The following is a 23,618-nucleotide window of genomic DNA, read 5'->3' on the forward strand; positions in this document are numbered from 1 at the left end:
ACACCCTGTGGAATCTGCAGCTGTGTTGTTATAGTTTCATTCTAATGCTGGGTGTGCCATCTGTCTTTTTTTATATTTCCCACACAAAATAATAATAATTTGCTGATCACATTTATAATGAGACAGGGAAATATTAATTGTAGTATATATGAAATGATGGCAATTACTCAACAATGCACAACTGTTGAAGAGGTGGCATTGTAAACATCAACCCTAAAAAACTGAAAACTGTTAGTGGAGAAACTGTGAAGAGAGAAAGTAACTGAGAAATCTATACGAAGGAAATATAATGATAAAAAACAGGAAAAACAGAAAAACAATTTCTGCTTGTTATATATTTCCTTCCATGCACACTGCTCCCAGCACATTAATTTTAACAGGAATCACTGCATCATCCACCAAGACATACTTCTTAGTACCAAATGGTCAGATTAGTATGGCTGTTGACTTCAATTCCTGCTCAAAAGTATCAAATGTCAGTAGGAATTAAGTTAAAAAAAAGAAGAATCAAGAAAAAAACAAAAAGGAGAAAGACACTACAATTCATCTGACAGAAGTCTCTTAAACATTAATGCTCAATTTGTAAGAGAATTAATAATTTGCCCCATAAATGGAGGGGCTTAACATATTTGCATTATCCTGTTTTTACAGTCTAAATTTTGCAATAAAGTTATAGACAAATTTTTCTCACCATGCCTGTTACTACATTATGAATGACAGCATTCTGTTTTGTTTAATACACAAGGGAAACTCCAGTATTACAGGTGTTTTGTTATACTGATTCATTCCACTTTACATAAAGTAAGAACTGAAATCACTATTTGCTCTCTTCAGTACGCCTGTCATTTTCTTACTGCAATCAATAGAGGTGAGCCAGAGAGGGATATAATCTTTACCTTGCTTAGGTCATTTGATACATCATACAGTGCTGAGGCATCAGGATGAAATGCGTTGAAAATACCAATGTGGCCAACACCAAGCTTCATGTCCTTCAGTATCATCCTGATTAACCACTTCTGTTCCATTTCAGACATTCCAGTTAATAATCGTGTTAACTCATCATCCATTCCTCCTGAAATAGATGTTTTCACTATTTGTTTAAATACTATACAATAACAATAATGTTAAAAAGGACACTCATTGCTCCAAGAAATCTATAGGCTACCAAATATATATCCACCAATAGACATTTTGGTAATTACATGCATCGATGGAAGATAGTTATGTGTAATTAATTTATCATCACACTAAAAGGATGTGCTCTTATAACACTGTTCATGTAAACCAGAGTTATAAATCTCTTGAGACATGTCTAACGGTCACACAGTGTGATTTGTAAGCGACAGCCATGCCTATGAAATTTTTAATATAGAAATGTAAACAGATGAAAGACCATAAATGTATGCATGTTTTGTAATTAGACAAAAGTTTTGTTAGTGGAGTGGTCAAAACCATCAAATTCCTACATTGATCAATAAAGGAAACACTCACATATGTAAACAAAATAAATTGAGAGTTCAGTACTTGAGAGATATAATAAAAAAATTAACGAAATAAAAATGGATCAAACACTGGAATATATTTATTGCATATACCAATATGAAAAAAAAAAGAAAAGAAATTTGAGCCATTTCACAGTGCAACACATTATGACATCTGCCTCAGTACCTTAGTAAATACTTGAGGCATCACACAACAGTTTGAGAGATACACAATGAAGTTTTCACTCTGCAGCAGAGTGTGCACTGATATGAGACTTCCTGGCACATTGAAACTGTGTGCTGGACTGAGATTTGAACTCTAGACCTTTGCTTTTCACTGGCAAGTGTTTTACCAACTGAGCTGCCCAAGCATCACTCACAAACCCGCCTCACAGCCTTACTTTCACCAGTACATCGCCTACCTTCCAAACTTCACTGAAGTTCCCCAGAAAAACCTGGTTTAGCCATGGACAGGGGTATATATCCACAAAGGGATTTTCACTCTGCAGCAAAATGTGCACCCACCCCGCAGGTTTCACAGGAGCATTTCTGTAAAGTTTGGAATATAGGAGATGAGGTATTGGTGGAAGTAAGGCTGTGACGATGGGTTGCAAGCAATGCTTGGGTAGTTCAGCTGGTAGAGTACTTGCCCGCAAAAGGCAAGGTCTCAAGTTCGAGTCATGGTCCAGTACACAGTTTTAATCTGCCAGGAAATTTCACCTCAGAGCACACTCCACTGCATAGTGAGGTACTGGTGGAAGTAAGGCTGTGAGGATGCGTCGTTAGTCATGCTTGGACAGCTCCGTTGGTAGAGCACTTACCCACAAATGGCAAAGATCCTGAGTTCAAGTCTAGGTGCAGCGTACAGTTTTAATTTGTCATGAAGTATGCATTTAAGAGATGCTTTACATTCATTAATTAAAACAGACTCCTCAACTTAAGTGCATTGTGTATAGATATAGCATACTGCAATTCTTGTACTTTGTGCACAACAAACTGTAGACTGTTCTACTGCAATATGTGCAACATGCCTGATGACAATTCCCTCCTTAAAGACAGATGGATCAACAGCACTTCACTCTGCTGGGGAGATCCATTGTTTAATGAGTACAGTTTGTTAGTTTGTTGTCCCTCAGTTGCTATACTGCCAAATCACTGAGGATGTTCCCTGCAGGAGAGCAGCATAATGAGCCTGCACTGAGAAAAAAGAATGACAAAACTGAAGGGAGTGAAAAACAGAATGTGTTAATTACTTGTCTCCATGTAACATGGCTTTGCCTACCCAGTCAATTTTCCATCCAACATGATGCCCAAAAATAAGAATACACACACATTTGAAACTTCCTGCCAGATTCAACAAGCAAATCACCGAAGTGGCATCAACTAAAAAGACTTGCACCAGCCATCAGGCCCAAACCATATGCACATTTCAGTTTTTCCTGGCAGATTAAAACTGTGTGCAAGACCAAGACTCAAAGTCAGGACTTTTGCCTTTACAGCCAAGTGTTCTACTGAGTGAGCTACCCAAAAATGATTCACAACCTATCCTCACAACAGCTTTAATTCTGACAGTGCCTTGTCTCCTCCTACACACAAATTTCTCAGATGCGAACTTTTGTACCTTACTGCCATCTGTAAATACCGGCCTTCTGTGAAGCCACAAAGATGAAAAATTTAACCAATATCTGCAAATACACAGTTGTCTTAGGAACACGTCACAGTAGAATCTAAAAATATAACAATGATAACATCATTCAAGATACTACCAGGATGAAAGTATTTTTTTGTGTACAAAAACATAGGACCCAATCCAACCACTGACACACCATACATTCTAGCAGTTTACAAAGAATGTTGGTGAGACTGATGGGCCGATAGCTATCCACATCAAGTGGGTTTTTAATGGGTTTGAGCACTGGTATAATGGAGCTCTCCCGCCATTGCAATGGAAAGACGCTACCGCACCAGATCCAGTTGAAGATAACGAGGAGATGTCACTTGTAGTCAGACAAGAGATGTTTCATCACCTCACTGAGGATTTGATCTGTCCCAGGAGCTGTGTCGGGGCAATGTGCCAGGGCGCTGAGGAGCTCCCATGCTGTAAATGGGCCATTATAGGGTTCATTTTGGCATGTAATGAACAAGCGGACTTTCCCTTCCATCTGCTGTTTGAGAGTGCGTACGTCAGGGGGGGGGGGAGGGGGGGGGGGAGGGGGGGGGGCAATTCTCCGATGCAGAGGCTTGAGCATAGTGCTCAGCAAAGTGCTCGGCAATTGAGTTTGCATTGATAGATAACACACAATCGATGGCAATGCCAAGGACACGTGTCGGGGTCTGGCACACAAAACCAAATCTGATATTCATCCAGACTTGGTAAGGTGATGTATGGCACCCAATGGTTGAGACATACTCTCCCAACATCCCTGTTTCCATCTTTTTATAAGCTAGTGAATGCAGGCACAGAGCCGTTTAAAGGCAATTACGTGCTCTAGGGAAGGGTGCCGCTTATGTCACTGTAGAGCTCGTCGACGCTCTTTAATTGCCTCAGCGACTTCTGGTGGCCACCAAGGTATTGCTTTCACCGGGGCACCCTAAAGAACGAGGCATCGCATTTTCCGCTGCAGAAACAATCATTGTAGTGACCTACTCAACCACAACATTGATGGCACCATGTGGGGGAAGATTCAATGGAGAGCACACATTTTCACACCTGTCAACACCTGCTTTCTTTGGGATTGGAGATGACTGGGTGTTGTGTGATGTCCTTAGGTTAGTTAGGTTTAAGTAGTTCTAAGTTCTAGGGGACTGATGACCATATATGTTAAGTCCCATAGTGCTCAGAGCCATTTTTTGGGATTGGAAGTATTGTATTCTTCTCGTAGTCCAAGGGTATTTCGCCTGTCTCATACATCTTGCTCATGAGATGGTAGAGTTTTGTCATTACTCGCTCTCCCAAGGCTATCAGTAGTTCTGATGGAATGTTGTCTACTTCTGGGGCCTTGTTTCGACTTACGTCTTTCAGTACTCGGTCAAATTCTTCACACAGTATCATATCTCACATTTCATCTTCATCTACGACCTCTTCCATTTCCAAAATATTGTCCTCAAGCATGTCACCCTTGTATAGATCCTATATATACTCCTTCCACCTTTCCACTTTCCCTTCTTTGCTTAGGACTGGTTTTCTCTCAGAGCTCTTAATATTCATACAGGTGGTTCTCTTTTGTCCAAAGGTCTCTATAATTTTCCTGTAGGCAGTACCTATCTTAACCCCTTGTGATATATGCCTCTATATCATTACATTTGTTCTCTAGCCATCGTTGCTTAGCCAATTTGCACTTCCTGTCGATCTCATTTCTGAGACATTTGTATTCCTTTTTGCCAGCTTCATTTACTACATTTTTATATTTTCTCCTTTCATCAATTAAATTCAATATCTCTTCTATCACCCAAGGATTTCTACTAGCCCTCATCTATTTACCTACTTGATCCTGCTACCCGATTTTCTTCTACTGTATTTCTTTCCCCTGTATTTGTCAATTGTTCCCTAATGCTCTCTCTGAAACACTTTACAACCTCTGGTTGTTTCAGTTTATACATGTCCCATCTCCTTAAATTCCTGTCTTTTTGCAGTTTCTTCACTTTTAATCTGTAGTTCATATATTGTAATCAGAGTCCACGTCTGTCCCTGGAAATATCTTACAATTTAAAACCTGGTTCCTAAATCTATTGTCTTATATTTAAATAATCTATCTGAAACCTTCCAGTATCTCCAGGCCTCTTCCATGTACACAACCTTCTTTCGTGATTCTTAAACCAAGTGTTGGCTATGATTATGTTATGCTCTGCGAAAAATTCTACCAGGTGGTTTCCTCTTTCTTCCCCCCAGTCCATATTTACCTACTACTTTTCCTTCTCTTCCTTTCCCTAGTACCGAATTCCAGTCCCCTATGACTATTAAATTTTCATCTCCCTTAACTATCTGAATAATTTCTTTTATCAAATCATACATTTCTTCAATCTCTTCATCATATGCGGATCAATTTGGCATATAAACTTGTACTACTGTGGTAGGTGTGGGCTTTGTGTGTGTCTTGGCTACAATAATGCTTTCCCTATGCTGTTCGTAGTAGCTTATCTGTGCTCCTATATTTTATTCATTATTAAACCTACTTCTGCATTACCCCTATTTGATTTTGTATTTATAACCATGTATTCAGCTGATCATGTATAAACCATGAAAATCGACTGCATTATGCCACACACAAACAGACCTGGCCTGCGGGCAGGCTGATGAGACTGGAGGTGATGGGCAGGACAAGCACATTAGTGGGAAAGAAAGGGCTTCAGATCGGCAGGCCCGATCCATTAGAAATACCTGAAGAAATGGCCTGCAGTTTTGGCCTCTCATGGAAATTCACTAGTGTGGCCAGCTATTCAGGAGTCACAGACAGCATGTTGATGAAATGCGACTGCAGTGATCAGTCCATGCAACAGGTAACTTGTGCAAACTCTCTGAGAATCAATAATAATGATGATAGGCAGCAGTTCACCATAAAAATGGTCACTTAGCTGCAGACAGGCATGCAGAAAAGACACTCACACTCTCACAACTAAATTTCCGACCATAGCCTTTGTCGGAAAGTGAGAGTGCACATACATTCCCACAATCACTCAGACACAATTCATGCACACATGACCACCATCTTTGGCCACTGCATCTACAGTCTCTGAGAATCAGATCCAAACAAACCACTCCTCACACCTCCCTGCCTCTCATCTGCAGCTGCAAGGCTAGTGGCGACAAGTGATGGCGGCACGGACTGTAAGCTGATGTGAGTGGTAGGAAGGGGAGAAGCAGTAGTAATGAGGGAGTAGATAACTGGCCTACAAGCTCAACTGCACCCAACCAGTGATGATGCATGACATCTCAGTAAACAAACCATTTCATATACTGAGACAAAAATGAGATTTTTCCAGTGTTTTTTTTTTTTTTCAAATTTCCCTGACATTTCTCTGATTTCCCTGACACATTTGAATTTCCCTGATATTCTCTGATTTACAGAACCTGTGGTAACCCTGATAATATTACTGTTTACTAATACAATAACTGATCACATAGTAGTAAATTTTGTTCTGTTTATATGAACACACATGCATGTACATGCACAGATGCAGTGAATTGCAGTTCTGCATTACCACTGATGATAATCGTCGGTGATTATAGTTGTGACACTGGGAGATATCTCATTCTTCTGAAGTTGTGGAGAGGTACATCATTGTTTGATTTTGTTGAAGGAGCCACAACCTCACCTCTGCTTGCTTCAAGTCAAAGTGAAGTCCCCAAAGGTGTTCTTTTAAGTTTTTGGAACAGATAAAAATCAGATGGAATCAGGTCAGGGCTGTATGGAGGATGATCAATGACAAATGAACCCAAGGTGTGGGATTGTTGCAGATGTTACAGCACCCTTGTGTGATCTGGCATTGTCATGCTGAAGGACAGATTACTGAAAAAGTAGATGAACACCTCAAATTCAAAACTCAATTATAGCATTCTGCTTCTCATGCACTGACATAGTTACATGACACACTGGCCATGTTACCCTCTAATATTCGGAGCCCTCTAGCAGCTGAGGGTAGCAACTAGCATCAGAGGAGTGGGAAAGTCGACCAAGTAATGTGCACGACGAGTAATGCCTCAACTTATATTGAGAATAGAATTAAAAAGTTGGAGGCATTACTAAAAAAAAACCACCTAGGAGACATAGTCAGATGTCATGTTTAGTGTTGCTACTGGGCCTGATCAAGTCTGTAAGGAGCATGAACAGTCTCAGACACTGAGTGATCCCCGTGAAGGACATGGAGATGCCTTGCACTCCTGTGAGACAACATCACTAGCTCTTGAGAGAGTTTGAAAGGTGCCTCACTGTGTGTCATCATTTGGCTGGCTGGTCAAATCGTACAGCATCCAGATTTGTGGGCATTCAGATACGACAGTGGTGCAATGCTGAACCGCACAGGAACATGAGGGCGGGCATACTCACCATCAAAGTTCAAGTCAACCACATCCAACCATCACAAGGGAGGATCACCGTATTGTGCATCAAGCACATTGTAACCCCTTTATATCCATGCCTGCCATCTGAGAACAAGTAATGGACTCCTTGCACCATTCTGTGCATCCTGCACTGTTGGTCAGAGAGAAACAGCAGCTGAACTACAGAATTATTGTCTTGTGTGTAGGCTGCCAATAACACTACAATAGCAATTTCTGTGTCTGGAGTGCTGCCAAGACCAGGAATCACAGAGTGCTGATGAATGGCTTAGTATTGTGTTTAACAATGAATAGCGGTTCTCCATTACCACTGATGATAATCGTCGGTGAGTATAGTAGTGACACTCGGAGATATCTCATTCTTCTGAAGTTTTGGAGAGGTACATCACTGTTCTTTGCAAATTTAACTCAATTTTGTAATTACTAAACTAACACCACCTACCCTCTCCACCTGTGAAGTTTCTTTTGGTTTCCTCATCCCCTTCTGGGTGGCTCACTACTTTCGCCAGGCAGATCAGAGAATGTCTAACAATTATGTTGACATACACACAATTTTGATGAGTAATTGGATCTGTGACAGCAGTACAAGAAAACAGAACTATACTCTGAATAGTGATTAAATATTAAAATATAACAACATATTATTACATATTGAAATAAGTTTACAGCAGTCTTTGAAAAAATTACAGAAATGAATGATGACCTACACAACTCACTATTAGCCCACAAATGCAAGTTGCCATGATCAAAAAAGTACACAAACTGCCCCCCATGACTTACCATAGTTGGAGTCATGAAGATGGTGGTCAAGTTTAGGATTGTTCTGTGCACCCAGATAACGCATTCTTTGGCAGTCAATAACATTCAGTAGCATTCTGAGTGCTCTGCTCTGTATGTTGTAGCCAATGCCAGCATTAAACATGACTGCAGTGAGTTATTTAGTGAATTTTTATTCCATTGTTGTGAGTTGTCATTGCTGATGGCGGTGGTAGATAATAGATTCTACACAAGCATGCAAGAGATGTAATTTGCAGAATATACACTTTCTTCAACTGCAAAGCACATGTATGCTTGTACCGCAACTGTTGCATAGAACCAGCAACAATGCAACCCCTGTCCGTGCCTTAACCTGCACAAACTGCCATCACCCATGATACGGACTCCAGTTTGTATTACTAGTCTCACTCCATTAATGTTGTATGTAACCTTCTACATTTGCGCAAGCACAGAGATTGCTTTAAATTGCCTGTCCCACGCTGTGTGGATTAAAAACCAGCCCAGCAACATTATGGTTGCTTATGAGTACTTCAACAACCCTGTGTCATTGCTCATTGACTATTGATTACTGGCACTGTATGAAACTCCTGAGACACAATGGTCTGCCATGTAAGTATTTCTGGGAGACCAATGGAAAAGGTTATTAAATCTAAATAACATTATACACTGATCAGCTAGAACATTATGACCACCTACCTAATAGCCAGCATGTCCACCTTTGGCACGGATAACAGTGGAAATGCATCATGGTGTAAAAACAATGGGGCCTCAGTAAGTCACTGGAAGGAATTGACACCACACAGATCACCTAATTCCCATAAATTCCATGGAGGGAGGTGATGAGCTCTACACAACATTCAGTCACATCCCAGGTGTGTTCGATTGGGTTCAGGTCTCGCGAGTTTGGGGCCAATACATCAATTGGAACTCGCCACTACATTCCTTGAACCCCTCCATCACACACTAGTCTTGTGACATAGTGCATTATCTTGTTGAAAAATGCTTCTGCCATTGGGAAACATGATAGTCATGAAGCGTTGAACTGCTTGGTCATTATAATGCCTTTCACGAACTTCACTGGATGCATGGATGGCCATTTGAATGATCCCAAGAGCATAATGAAGCTGGCACCAGCTTGTCTCCAGCCAACTGAATAGGTGTCAAGGAGCTGTTTGCCTGGAAGACAAAAGATTCACGCCCACCCATCAGCATGGTGATGAAGGTACTGGGATTCATCAGACAATGCAATGCTCTGCCACTGTGCCAACGTCCAGAGCTGATAGTCACATGCCCATTTCAGTTGTAGTTGCCAAAGTCAGAGTGTTAACATTGGCACATGCACGGGTTATTGACTGTGGGTGGCTGCCCAACCCAATGATCTCTGGACATGGTTTCACCTTGGTTTCATCATGTGTTGAAGGCACTCACCACAGCACTCCTCGAACACCTGAGACGTCGGGTAGTTTCCAAAATACTTGTGCCAAGCCTCCAGGCCATTGCAATCTGTCCTTGGCCAAACTGAAGCGCGCGTGCATGTGTGTGTGTGTGTGTGTGTGTGTGTGTGTGAGAGAGAGAGAGAGAGAGAGAGAGAGAGAGAGATTAGCAGTCATTCCTCACCAGGTGATGCTGTTATTGCCTGGACAAGTTTATATTGATAGTAAGCAGGTGGTCATGATGTTCTGGCTGATCAGTGTATTATAATATTACTTTAAAATCTGAACAGGATCATTAGTCCAAATGATGCTGTATCATCCTTTGCCAATGGCCTTGTATCGGACCGTTTGCTAAGGCAGCGAGTTTTCTTTCTCAAGCCAACTTCTCCACAAACTATTGATTTTGCCATGTGACCGGACACCCAAACACTGTTCTTGCTGGCTACTGATGCACAGAAAGTAGCTTGGGGTCTGGCGAGGCTTCCATCAGCTTAGCTTCACTCAGTCTGGCTCTTCTCTTTTTGGTGTCAGCATTGTTCCGGTTGTGCATTGGCAACACATTTGTGGTTCAGACATGCACCGTCGAGTTTGAAGGTTCACACACACTTTGCTGTGTCCACATCGGCTACGGAACCTGATTAGTGACAAAGTTCAAGCCACAAACAATCCAACCAACATTCACTTGGTGACAACATGAATACTGCTGCATGATCTTCATTTCGGATCTTTCTGCCAATACTTCCCAATGAGAGATGATTTCAGCATGCACCTTTACTTCAAAGGTTCAAAGGTGTGTGAAATCTTATGGGACTTAACTGCTAAGGTCATCAGTCCCTAAGCTTACACACTACTTAACCTAAATTATCCTAAGGACAAACACACACACCCATGCCCGAGGGAGGACTCGAACCTCCGCCGGGACCAGCCGCACAATCCATGACCGCTCGGCTAATCCCGCGCGGCCACCTTTACTTAGCAGGGTAGAATTTACCAAGTGACCTCCTGCAAGGGCAGTTAATCTATGAGAGTAATTTATGTCCCTTTGGTGTAACAATTTGGTTTTTCATAAAGTGTTGTTTTCTATCCATCCGTAGAACAGTCCTTTATACAGCTCCTAGGATGCCACTCTCTACTACACTTTAATAGTTTTAGTAAATTATGTAGGGAAATGATCCCACAACAGCGGCCTGACAATAAAATCTGGCAGCTTCATTTTCAAATTTCACATGTCGTTGGCTGCCTCATCCTGATAGGCACACATTCCCATTCCTGTGAACATGTGCGCCCCACCAGCAGCTTTGTTAATGTACTTCTGCAGCTACTGTGCTTTGCATCACTTCCCTTGACCTGTGTTCCATGTGTTCATAGCCTGTGTAGCCTAGCAACATGGCATCCACCAATGGCACAACCGACACCTCGCCACATGTGGCCACTGCCCCATCACCTCACAACATCACCACCAAACTGGCCATGTGCCTCACGGGGCTGGAATGCTGGAACACCGAGCTGTGTGTGCAATTTGTGCAGATGCAACCGCTGTCGGCCCAAATCCAGATGCCAGACTCCACACCAACACCCCCACTAGCAATTGTAAGTGCTGCTGCTGCCACTGCCGCCATCCATAATGGCCCCAAAGCAACTGACGACCAATCATCTGCCTGCCTTCACCACTGCATCTGCCTGTGACACAGCCCACTTGCCACCCTTTAATCACTGAGTCCAGTGCCTGTGGTTTTCCTCTGTGGATGCCATGTTAACCAGCTGTGGCATCATCCTAAAGCCACCAAGTTAACTATGGTAATAAGCCAGCTCAAGACGACATATGCGACAGAGATTCATGATGTCATCTTGTCACCCCATCCACCAACCGCTATGAGACACTCAGGTGTCACTTCGTTACAAAACTCATGTTGTTCGAGATGCAGTACATCTGGGTCCTCTTTTTCCTCAAGCAGTATAGGGACTGGGAATTCTTGAAATTTCTGCATCATCTCTGAAGCCTGATGGAGCCACACATGGTCTCTGATGGTTTCCTATATAACATCTGACTGGATCACCTCCTCGCCCTGATACAGACAGCTGTGCTCTCCTCTCCCTGACCACGCCACCAGCCATGCAGACAGCTTGCAAGAGATGCTGACCTTCCTGCCTGCCAACGCTGCTGCATGCCAACCCATCCCCACCCAGCACAGTCAAATGACCATTATGCCATCCTCCTCACCACAAGCACACCCCCTTTGCTCATGACATCACCAGCCGCTCCACTCTCTGCTGGCCTGCAGCACAGCACCAGCATCCAGGAGTACACAATATGTTCGTCTGCCTCAGTGCTGACATGATAATCCTGCAGGCAACCACAGCCTACCTCAATTTCGAACACCGCAATCTGCACCGCACCAGCTGCTGACACAATGACAGCTACCGCCACTGCAGCTCCAGCCAGCCTGCTGACAGCTTTCATGATAAGGCTTGCCTTTCCTAGTACCATGAGTATTTCAGCCCAGATGCTGTGAACTGCAGGGAACCCTGCTCTTGACACACAAATGCAAGCAGCCACTAGGATTTGGCACACCTAGTTGCTCCTCAGTCTCCCAGTGCATGGTCATCTGTGATGCTCACTCCACCACACTGTTCCTGAATGACACTAGCTCTGAGTTGTCTGTCTTTCTGAGGTGTCTTGTATGGGACCTTGGGCACGACCTTAGCCATCCTCCTAACAGAAGCAAATAGCTCTACCATAATCAACTATGACACACATTGCCATGTTCTAGACTCAGCCTGCAACAATACCCCCCGGTGGACTTTTGTTGTCGCTGACACCACTGATCCCATTATCGGAATGGATTTCAACGGCACTACCATCTGCTTCCTAACATTGTTGGCCAGCACCTCACTGACAGTGATATGGGGAAATCAATGATGTGCACCACTTGTTTTGCTGTTCCTCTTTTTTTGAAACAGGGGGCATGTTCCAGCCTACATGCTGACCTCCTAGCACAATTTCCTGCACTCACACATCTGCCGAATGCACCTTGGGAGATCTGTCATTCAACTGTCCACTATAATGACTTCACCCCAGACTGCCTATCTTCTGCTAGCCATGGCCCCTAGCACCACAAAACTCAAGATCACCAAGGCCAAGTTTAAATAGCTGCTATCTGCTGGCATGCAGCATACTTTGAGGGGCCTGTGGGCGTTTGCCCTTCACCTTGCCAATAAAGAGTATTGTCCCTGGTGGCCATGCAGCATTTACTCAAAACTAACCGCTTGCATGATCCCTGACTGGTCCCCATTCTTACACCACTACAACACACTGGCTTGGGGCTATAATTTTCAGCACAGTTGACTGCGCCACGGCTTTCACCTGGATTCTGGTTGCACCCATGGACATTCAGACAACTGCTATCATCACGTCCTTTGGTCTCTATGAGAACACTTTCATACCTTCAGCCCCCCTAATGCTGCCCAAACATGGTAGCATTTCTTGGACAGCATCTTACAAAGCTTGCCATGCTGTTTTGCCTTTTGGACAATGTACTTGTTTTTCTCTGCAACACCTGAGGAACACCATGAGCATCACTGCAACATTTTTTACCCCCTCCAGAATGCTGGCATCATCGTCAACAGAGCGAAGTGTGTTCTCAGTGCCAGTGAGGTGGTATTTCTACCTGCCACCAGTACACACCCCCTACCTGACAAGGTGCAAGCTACCCTCGAATTCCCGTGCCCACAGATATTCCAAGACCTCCATCATTTCCTCTGTATGTTAAACTACTTCCAACACCCCAACTGCCGTTGTGGTGATGGCAGCTAGATTGCTAACAACAGTGTCCTGCAGCAACACACCAGCGACACCTGGCAGTCACTTGCTCACTTCTCCAGCAAACATTTTGCCACACAATGACACTGGAGCACATATGGTAGAGAGCTCCTTACCATCTACAAGGGAATTAAATAATTTTGACCACTGGTGGAGGCCCATCACTTCACAGTTGTTACCAACCACAAGCCCATCATGTTTGCCCTTGCAAAAGACTGTGACCAGTGCTCCTCACGTCCATTCCTGCAGCTGTCATTCATCTCTGAATTTACAATTGATATACATCACATCACGTCTCCCATAAGTCCAACCCCTCGTCCAAGTCGTGGGAGATGGGCAACGGCACAAAGTAGGGGACTGCCTATAGGGGCGATGTACAGCGGGGACTTCGTGTGCCCCAGGACCGCTACGGTAGCTGGGAAGGCCCTATGGGAACCCTGAAACGTGACGGCTAACGGGGCTCTGGTGAAGCTGCGATAGGCCTAGCAAGCCAGTAGTGTATAAATCAACTGCTTTCAGAAAGGGAACATGCCTCGGATCACGGAACGGATTTAAAGGAAACCGACCAAGCAATGGAAAAGGATTACGTGATGGTTTACGACTGGGCACCTTAAACGTAAGGACTCTAACTGGGAAGTTAGAAGAAATTGTAGAAATGATGGAAAGGAGGAAATTGGACATCTTGGGACTTGCTGAGACTAGGTGGAGAGGAGTTGGTGAAAAACCACTAAGTAAAGGATGTAAACTGTACTGGATAGGGAATGAGAGGGGAAGAAATGGAGTGGCAATAGTGGTCAGAGAGGGTCTGCAGGAGGAGGTGGAAGGTATCAATGATCGAATGATAAAAGCCAGAGTACGAGTGAAAGGAAAAAGCATTGAAATCATCCAAGCATATGCCCCACAGGTGGGGTGTACAAAAAAGGAGAAGGAGGAATTTGAAGATGACATGCAAAAGCAGCTAACTGGAGGTAATCAGATTATAATAGGGGACCTCAATGCACATGTTGGCACAGACAGGAAAGGATTTGAGGAGATAATGGGACCAGAGGGCTGGGGGAACCGAAATAGAGAAGGAAAATTGTTGCTGGAATTCTGCAAGAGGAATGGGTTGGCGATCGCAAATTCCTGGTACAAGAAGAGAAGTAGCCACAAAATAACTTGGTACAGTGGAGACTGGTCCCAAACTTCAGTAGTAGACTATGTACTAGTGGATAGGCAGATGATGAGCAGCCTCACAGATGTTAAGGTCATTCCATCTGAGGCCTTAGACAGTGACCATCGGCTGTTGGTAGCCACCCTGAGAGAGAAAAAAGATAGTAGGGCAACAGATATACAGGAGAAAAGGTTGAAGACATGGATGCTGAAAGAGGATGAACGGAGGACCCAGTACCAGACACTGATCAGGAAGAAGCTGCCAAAGGAAGATCAGAGAACAGTGGAAGAAGAATGGGGAGATTTTAAGAGGGCTCTAGTTGAGGCAGCTGAGACTGTGTGCGGAAGAACTAGCACAAAGAGGAGAAGTAAGGAAACCCCATGGTGGAACAACATATGTAAAGAGGCAGTACTTCGAAAGAACAAAGCCTTCAGAGAATGGTTCCAGACCTGAACAGAGGAAGCTAGGGTAAAATATAAGGAAAGCAAGAAAGCGGCACAGACCATAGTAAGGGCGGAGAAGAAGAAGTGGATGGAAAAATGGACAAGAATGTTAGAAGAGGACAGTGAAGGGAACAAAAAAGTACTTTACACCATGGTAAGAAATAAGAGGAACGACAGAAGCAAGTGCCTGAGGATCATGGATAATAATGGAAGAGTTGTGGAAGAAATGCGTGAGCTCAAAAAGATTTGGAAGGAGTACTTTGAAGATCTGTTGAATGCCGCCAAGCGGGTAACTAACAGCGATGGAGAGCCTAAGGCAGCAGACGATTATAATAGTGGGGAAATTGATGATCTAACTTGGAATGAAGTGGAAGAAGCCATAAAGAGGATGAAAGGGGGCAAGGCACCAGGTTGGGACGAAGTAACAGTGGATATGATACGAGCAGCAGGAGAAGTAGGAACCCAGTGGCTATACAGAGTGCTGAGGGTGGTGTGGAAGGAGAACAGAATTCCTGAGGATTGGAAGAAAGGAATTATAGTCCCGATCTTCAAGAAAGGGGATAAAAGGAGATGTGAGAACTACAGAGGAATCACCCTGCTATGCCACTGTGGAAAAATCTATGAAAAGATCTTGGAGAAGAGAATAAGAAGCAGTATTGAAAGTAGACTGCAAGAGGAGCAGTACGGTTTCAGACCGGGAAGATCAACAACGGACCTCATATTTGCGGTAAGGCAACTGCAGGAAAGGCACTATGAGTACGGGAAGGACTTAATCATGGCCTTTTTAGATATTGAGAAGGCGTATGACAGTATCTGTAGGGACAAGCTCTGGGATGTGCTGAACGCAAAAGGGATAGATGAAGAGATAACACGAAAAGTCAGAAAAATGTATGAGGGAAGTGAGAGTTGTGTGAATGTGGGGAGGGAACGTACTGCATGGTTCAAGCTGGAAAATGGGCTGCGACAGGGAAGTGCACTTTCGCCTTTATTGTTTATTATTGTTATGGATGAAATCCTACAGCAAGTATCAGATGCAATTGGAGATCATAAAATGAAAGCAGTGCTTTTTGCCGATGACCTGATGTTATGGGGAAATTGCGAGAAGGAGGTGCAAGAGCAGTTAGATGCATGGGAGGCAACGGCAGCACAATATGGAATGCATTTCTCTGCAAAGAAAAGTGAAATAATTGTCACAACAAGGAAGAAGAATAGGCCAAATGTGGATATAACTTGTGGAGGGGAAAAACTACAGGTGGTAGAGAACTTCAAGTACCTGGGAAGCATGATTGAAAGTAAGGGGGGAAACGCAATGGAAATAAATGAAAGGTGCACAAAAGCAGGGCAGTTCTACAAATGCATTAGGGGGCTTATTTGGAGCAAGGAGGTGCCACAGAAATCCAAGGGAATTATATACCGAACCTACTTTGTCCCCATATTGGCATATGGAAGTGAGACATGGGTAATGCACAAAAGCGACAAAAGTAGAATACAGGCTAGTGAAATGAAGTTCCAGAGGAGCAGGTTGAGTGTAACAAGACGAGACAGATTGCGAAATGTGTATGTGAGGGAAAGACTAAAGGAGGAACCAGTACAGGACAGGATAGAAAAATCAAGACTGCAGTGGTATGGACACATGAAGAGAATGGATGAGGGAAGAATTCCAAAGAGGATGTTTGATCTGCAACTGGAGGGGGAGAGGCCCAGAGGAAGACCAAGAGATAGATGGGTGAAGGGAGTGAAGGAATGTGTGACGAGAAGAGGAGAGAACTGGACGAAGGTGGAAGAGGGGGAATGGTGGAAAGACAGAACACGATGGAGAGGCTTGTGTTCCCGACAGACCCAGCCAGTGGCTGGAAACTGTCCATGATGATGATGATGATACATCACATCACCTGGAATTGACAATGTTGTCACCAACTGCCTCAGCCCTACCTGTGCCGTTGCCTCTTCCCTGGGCTATGATGCACCCCAGATCATGACCTGAAACTCTCCTGCCTAAGTCTGGGTGTTGCTTCTGGACTCCGCCTCCAACCAAAATTTACACACGGCTCAAACAGCAGTATCTCCTGCATTGTATTCACTGGCTCACCACACCCATTCCTCCCCACTGCACACCCATTCCTCCTCACTGCATTCCGTAAATGCAACATTCGACTGGTTGCACAGCCTGACACACCCCACCACGTATGCAACTGTTGCTCTTGTAATACAGTGCTTCATGTGGCCATTTATTCAGGGGAACTGCAGGACTTGGGCCTGCACCTGCCTTGTCTATCAGCGCACCAAGGTCTGCAGCCACACACACACCCTTGAAGCCACTTTCCCAAATGTGTGGTATCACTTCACCCACATTCAAGTGGACATCGTCAGCCTTTTACCACCATCTGATGACTGCCACTATCTCCTCACCATGGTGGACAGATATACAGGCTGGCCTGTGGCAATGCTGATACTAAACTTCTCTACCGCCATGGTAGCTGCTGCTTTTGTCTCCAAATGGACTGTCCATTTCGGCTGCCCACACCACATCATAACTGACCACGGGTACCAATTTACATCCCCCTTTTTCCAGGCACTGATACACCTCTGTAGCACTGACCTGCACCTGACGTCAAGCTACTACCTTGCCACCAACAGCAAGGTGGAACAGCTCCTCCCGACTTGCCCACAAATGACAGCATGACCCACCTGTGACCCACCCCACCCCAGTGCCATGGCGAACACAGGATATTCATCCACAGCAATCTCACCTCATGCACCCTCATTATGGTGCGCATCAATGCTCACTATCTCCTACTTCAGCCACACCAAGTCCTGAAGTGGGATTCCAATATGTTTACCCTGCATCTCCATGTCATCTCTACCAGCATTCAATCTATAGGCTGAAACCCGGTTATATACTGCCCGATCTAAAACTTCCCAGCTCACCCAACATGTTTGTCAACATCCGACTGGCGCATACTGATGCCAGCACTGCTGTCAATGCCAGCCCCCCATGATGGCATTAATGGCATTGACACCACTGACACCAATGTCACTACCACCAATATCGAACCAAAAACCTCCCCCAACAATGGCCCCAAGACACCTGCCTACCACCTCATATCCAGGGCACCACAGAAAACACATCTGCTATGCCAGTGCTGCCTCTGACCCACTGGGCGTCAACACACAGGTGCCATCACCACCAACACCCAGGACACTCACGCGGCTGCCCATCCATCTCCCCCAACAGCCTATGCCTGACACAACTATCACACCACCAGCAGACGGCTGCACCCCCGACGCTGCATTGATGCCCCTATCTCTCCCATAGTGGCCCTGCACTACTGATAATAAGTGTCTGCCAACAGCAAAATGTAACAAAGCCTTTAGGATGAAGACTATGCTATACTTCATAAAGTCTAGCTGCTTTAGATGAGTGTGAGGTCACAACTGTTTAGCGTACCATTTATTAGTCGCAGGAAAATATTTGCGAATAGTTGCACTAGTAGCATTATTTTCCAAATAAATTAACTTTTGCACAATATGACATGTGTGAAGTGTGATGAATTTCTTGAACCAGGGAGCATCTGAATCTCATCCAAAAGCACAAAGCAAAAATAGAATACACTTGTGACATCTGTAACAAGTGCTTCAGATATTTGTTTGGCCTGGAAAGGCACAAAAAATGTGCATGAAAATAGTGTTAAAAAAGACATGGTCACTGCATCTAATTTGTCCACAGTGTAATTACAAAGGACTGCGCAGAACAATGGGTGAACATTTCGTCGTAACTCACAAGACTGAACTGGAGAAAAAGTGTTGCCTGTTTCCAGGTATGGATCGGTTCTGTGAGTGGAAGAAAAATTTGGAATGTGAGACCAAATTGATTTATGTAAAATGCCTCTCATCCAGGAAAAATATATATGGAGCAACTGTTACACATCTGTATTGTCATCATGATGGGCATTTTAGTTCAGAGGGTGCAAACTCTAGGGCAATGAAAGTATTGGGTTCCAATAAAATAGATGCCCACTGCCCATCTGTGAAGATAACGCAAACTGAAAATACATCAGTTGAATTTATAGCCAACCATGTTGGTCCCAGTTTTGATGTTGCAAGAAGGAGGAGGAGGATATTAGTGTTTAACGTCCCGTCGACAACGAGGTCATTAGAGACGGAGCGCAAGCTCGGGTGAGGGAAGGATGGGGAAGGAAATCGGCCGTGCCCTTTCAAAGGAACCATCCCGGCATTTGCCTGAAGCGATTGAGGGAAATCACGGAAAACCTAAATCAGGATGGCCGGAGACGGGATTGAACCGTCGTCCTCCCGAAGTTGTTGCAAGAAGGAATCTTTCAGAGGACGATAAACATAAAATTGCATCACAAACAGAAATGAAAATGCCTCTGGATGTATTCTTGATAGTATTCATGATTCTGTGGATGGTAATGAAGTAAGTTGTTTGCTCTTAAAAACAGGTAGGATTTGCATAACATTTCCAACAGTACAATTAAAATAGTGCTGCTGTGTTTCATAGTAATGATTATGTCAGTGTTGATGTGTGGGTAAATCAAATGAAACATACTCCAAATATTATTCGTCTGCACAAGCTTCAAGGCCTAGCTGTATCTGACTACCCACATCTCAAAACAGAAGGCTTTTGGCTCGTAATTCCAAATGACACACAACTTCAGTTGCTTTCAACGACTGGAAATGACTGTCTTTGTATTGATGGGATCCAAGGACTGAATGCTTACAACTTTTGTTTTTGCTTTTCACATTATGACGACATGCACAATGGATTTCCTTGTGCTTTAATGTTTTCAGACAGAGGTGATACAGTAATTATGGACCTTTTTTATAAGACAATAATTTTCTGCTTAGCTTCTGAGTTGAAACCTAAATGGTTTATGTCTGACATGGCAGAAAGATTTTTTAATGCATGGATGTCCTTACAACCATAGAGTACAACTAAACAACTGTATTGCAGTTGGCTTGTAGATTGTGCTCGGAGTCAAAATTTAAGTAAAATAAAAGAAAAAGACATGCAGGTTGAGGTTTATAAACAAAATGAAAGTATCATATGAGAGAGACCCTTTTTCATTCAAAATCATGGCAAAAAATTTACTGGACAAACTTTATGCCAGTGACCTGACAGTAAATTTTGCAAAATATATTGAAAAGATTTTTCATGGTGCTTCAAAATGGGCTCATTGCTACAGAATGCATGCTGGCATAAATGCAAATATGGCTCTTGAAAATATGGATAAAAAAACTGAAGCACATCTACCTTAAAGACAAAAATGTTAAAAGACTGGATAAGGGCATTCATGCTTTGATGAAGTTCTTGAGGGATATGTTATCTGATAGACTTATTCTTGTTCACTGAGGCAAAACTACAAAGAAACCATCTGCTTTAATACTGAGACATCTGTGGTCTGAGGAGATGTCTGAAAATTCTGTCTGCAAGGTAGAAAGTGATTATTGGAATGTGATGTCAGAGAAGTCAGCTGAATTGTATGTTGTTTCAGTGCAGAAAACTGAATGTAGCTGTAACCTACGATGCATTGATTGTAATGCTTGCTTACACAGTTTCCACTGCACTTGTACTGATACAGTGATTGCTTGGAATATGTGCAAGCATATAAATCTTGTTTGTCAGTCAATTAAAGTCAGTGATGCAACTAAACAACAGGACTCTGCATTTACTCAAAAAAGGATGCAGAAAGTTTACAAGAAGAGAAAATTATCCTCCACGATAAGTTGTGCACTATATTGAAAGACAAGACCAATTTGCAGACAGAAAAAATGATGGATATTGAAAATTTCACAAGAATTGTAAACTCAATTGAATCTCAGAAGGATTGCAAGCATTGAAAACATTTATTTCTCTGCTGAAGTTTGTAGTAAAGATGCAGAAGATTTACATTTGACAAACTCTGCTGCTCCTTCCACTTCCACTTCCAAATCCACAGAACCAGCTAACAAAAAAATTGAACCTCAGAGGCTTCTTTTTTCTACAAAAAAGAAGCACATTCACACAAAGAAGTGCATAAAGAGACCATCAGACATTGAGGTGAAGAAGATTGCACTGGAGTTGGTTCTGCCAAAGAAGCAAAATCTGTTGTAAAGTTTGTATGCTTGTTATTAACTTTTTGAATTACATGCTATTTATTTATTCCTTGAGTTCACTTTGATTCTTTTATCAAACTGCAAGTGAAATATTAGTGTAGATGTTTGTGAAACCATGATTTGTTTTTATATTAATGACATTTCAATATAATCATGCATGTCACTGTTTTAGAATCTCACTGTTTTCAGTGTATTTTACCATTATTTATTTATTTCACTGCAATACACTAGAGCATTTGTTGAGTTTAATTACTTTGTGCATGAAACATATGCCTCCATTAACATTTATTTTTGGCATCATAGAAATTTCTAAATTGAGTATTGGTGTGCAGATTTGAGCAAATTCCATTTCACAGTTTCAGCTGTAAATTGACTTAAAAAGTCCTAAATCATTTATAATTTTTTGTATCATGATACACAAATTATGTTTTTAACAAGGAAACAAACTGAAAAGTCAATAGTGGAAATGTGCTTAAGAACTGAATGTCTATTTATGTACTAGCACAAAATTGTATAGGCTCTGTTAATCATTCTAACTGATAGTGTCACACATTCCTTCTCAGGGGATACCGCCTTAACGCAGCACTGTCCGTGTAGGCAAGGGGGTTTACGTGCTCTCGATCCGGAGGGCTATGCCGGTGGTAGCATAGCTGCCAGCAGGGTCACGCATGCCGGACAGGCCAAAAGTAAGGAGCCAGACGAAGTGTGTCCCACAACAAACTATCAATCCTGTTTCCTGTCCTATCCTATCCTAAGCCTATCCTTTTTCCTTGTCTTTTTCAATTCCCTACGACATAGGGCGGGGAGGGCTCTAGAGGCATGGTGAAGACAGTCTCCTTAAGGGAGTAAACCCAATACAAATCCAGATCCTCCAGGTTGGGGGTTGATCATGGGGCTAACAACCCCATATCAGAAAAAAAAGTCATTGTTCAGCAACCAGAGAGAACCAGGCTGTCTCAAACTTACGACAACCAAGGCACGTCAACTGGCAACGATTTTGGTATATCGGAACAGGGAACGTAAGAAGTATCTTTCTGGCGGGAGCCAGTATGAAGCTCGAGGAGGAATTACTGAGGTACCGAATTGATGTTGCAGCAGAGCAAGAGATAAGATGGAAACAAACAGAGGTGGTTGATCTCCAGCATTATACCTTGATCAATAGCGGGGAAGAAGAAAATAGATTGGGAACAGGTTTTATGGCAAAGAAGTCCATCAGTCATGCCATGGTGGAATATGAAACAATAAACCCCAGATTATGTCGATTGAGGTTGAAGGAAAAATTCTCCAACTTCTTGCTGATTAGTGTGCATGCCCCAATGGAAGATGCAGCTGAAGAAGAGAAAGAAGAATTTATGAGAAACTGGAGCAAGTATATGATAAGCTGCCAAAGTATGATGTCAAAATTATACTGTGGGATTGTAATACAAATGTCTCTGAGCACTATGGGACTCAACTGCTGTGGTCATAAGTCCCCTAGAACTTAGAACTACTTAAACTTAACCAACCTAAGGACAGCACACAACACCCAGCCATCACGAGGCAGAGAAAATCCCTGACCCCGACGGGAATCGAACCCGGGAACCCGGGCGTGGGAAGCGAGAACGCTACTGCACGACCACGAGATGCGGGCGATTGTAATACCAAAGTAGGTAAAGAAAAAGAGAACCAAACAGTGGCAGGTCTTCATAGTACACACCTGGAGTCAAACCCCACACAAATACATTCATAAGGAGACTTGGATATCACCATATGGGTTGATGAGCATGGGCGTACCCAGCGAGGGGCAGGGGGGGCAGCTGCCCCCCCCCCCCCCCCCGCCGCCCCCTAGAAGATATTCAGATATTCGCAGTTTTTCACTAGTTTACTGTTTTATTTAATAAGAAATTCTGCATGTTTTCTCGGATTGTACCAGTGCATTCTTGTATTTAAAATGTTTATTAAAAGCAGTTTTTCACTGGTTTACTGTTTTATTTAATAAGAAGTGCTGTATGTTGTCTCGAGTCCTTGTTTCCTGAGACTAGTATGACCTGCCCCCCCCCCCCCCCCACCCCCCCACCCACCTAGTTCAGATCCTGGGTATGTCCTTGTTGATGAGAAATCAAATAGATCATGTACTGATAAATGGATGGCATGCCTCAGATATTTTGGATGTGATTAGCCCCTGAGGAGCCGATATTGACTCAGACCATATTTTGGTAAGAATCAAAACCTTAGAAAGGATTGCAGTAAAAGCGAGAAGGGCTGGGTTGGAGAAAAGTAAGGACTACAATGTGGAGATGCTCAAAGATCAGAGGAAAAAGGAAAAGTATAGGAAAAAGTGCAAGAGAAGTTGCAAAAGATCA

At 43.3% G+C, this 23,618-nt stretch overlaps 1 protein-coding gene across 6 annotated transcripts in view; it reads right to left on the reverse strand.

The window, feature by feature from the left end:
* The window catches only part of LOC126202989 (DNA ligase 4), a 291,615-nt gene that overhangs the window by 161,628 nt on the left and 106,369 nt on the right, over positions 1-23,618 (reverse strand). For all 6 annotated transcript variants that reach the window (XM_049937187.1, XM_049937186.1, XM_049937183.1 and 3 more), the window contains exon 5: positions 897-1,072. In XM_049937187.1, the coding sequence (XP_049793144.1) occupies positions 897-1,072 (176 nt within the window). The remainder of the gene's footprint in view (positions 1-896; positions 1,073-23,618) is intronic.

This window comes from Schistocerca nitens, chromosome 9 (assembly GCF_023898315.1).
Source record: "Schistocerca nitens isolate TAMUIC-IGC-003100 chromosome 9, iqSchNite1.1, whole genome shotgun sequence".
Classification (NCBI taxonomy): Eukaryota; Metazoa; Arthropoda; class Insecta; order Orthoptera; family Acrididae; genus Schistocerca; species Schistocerca nitens.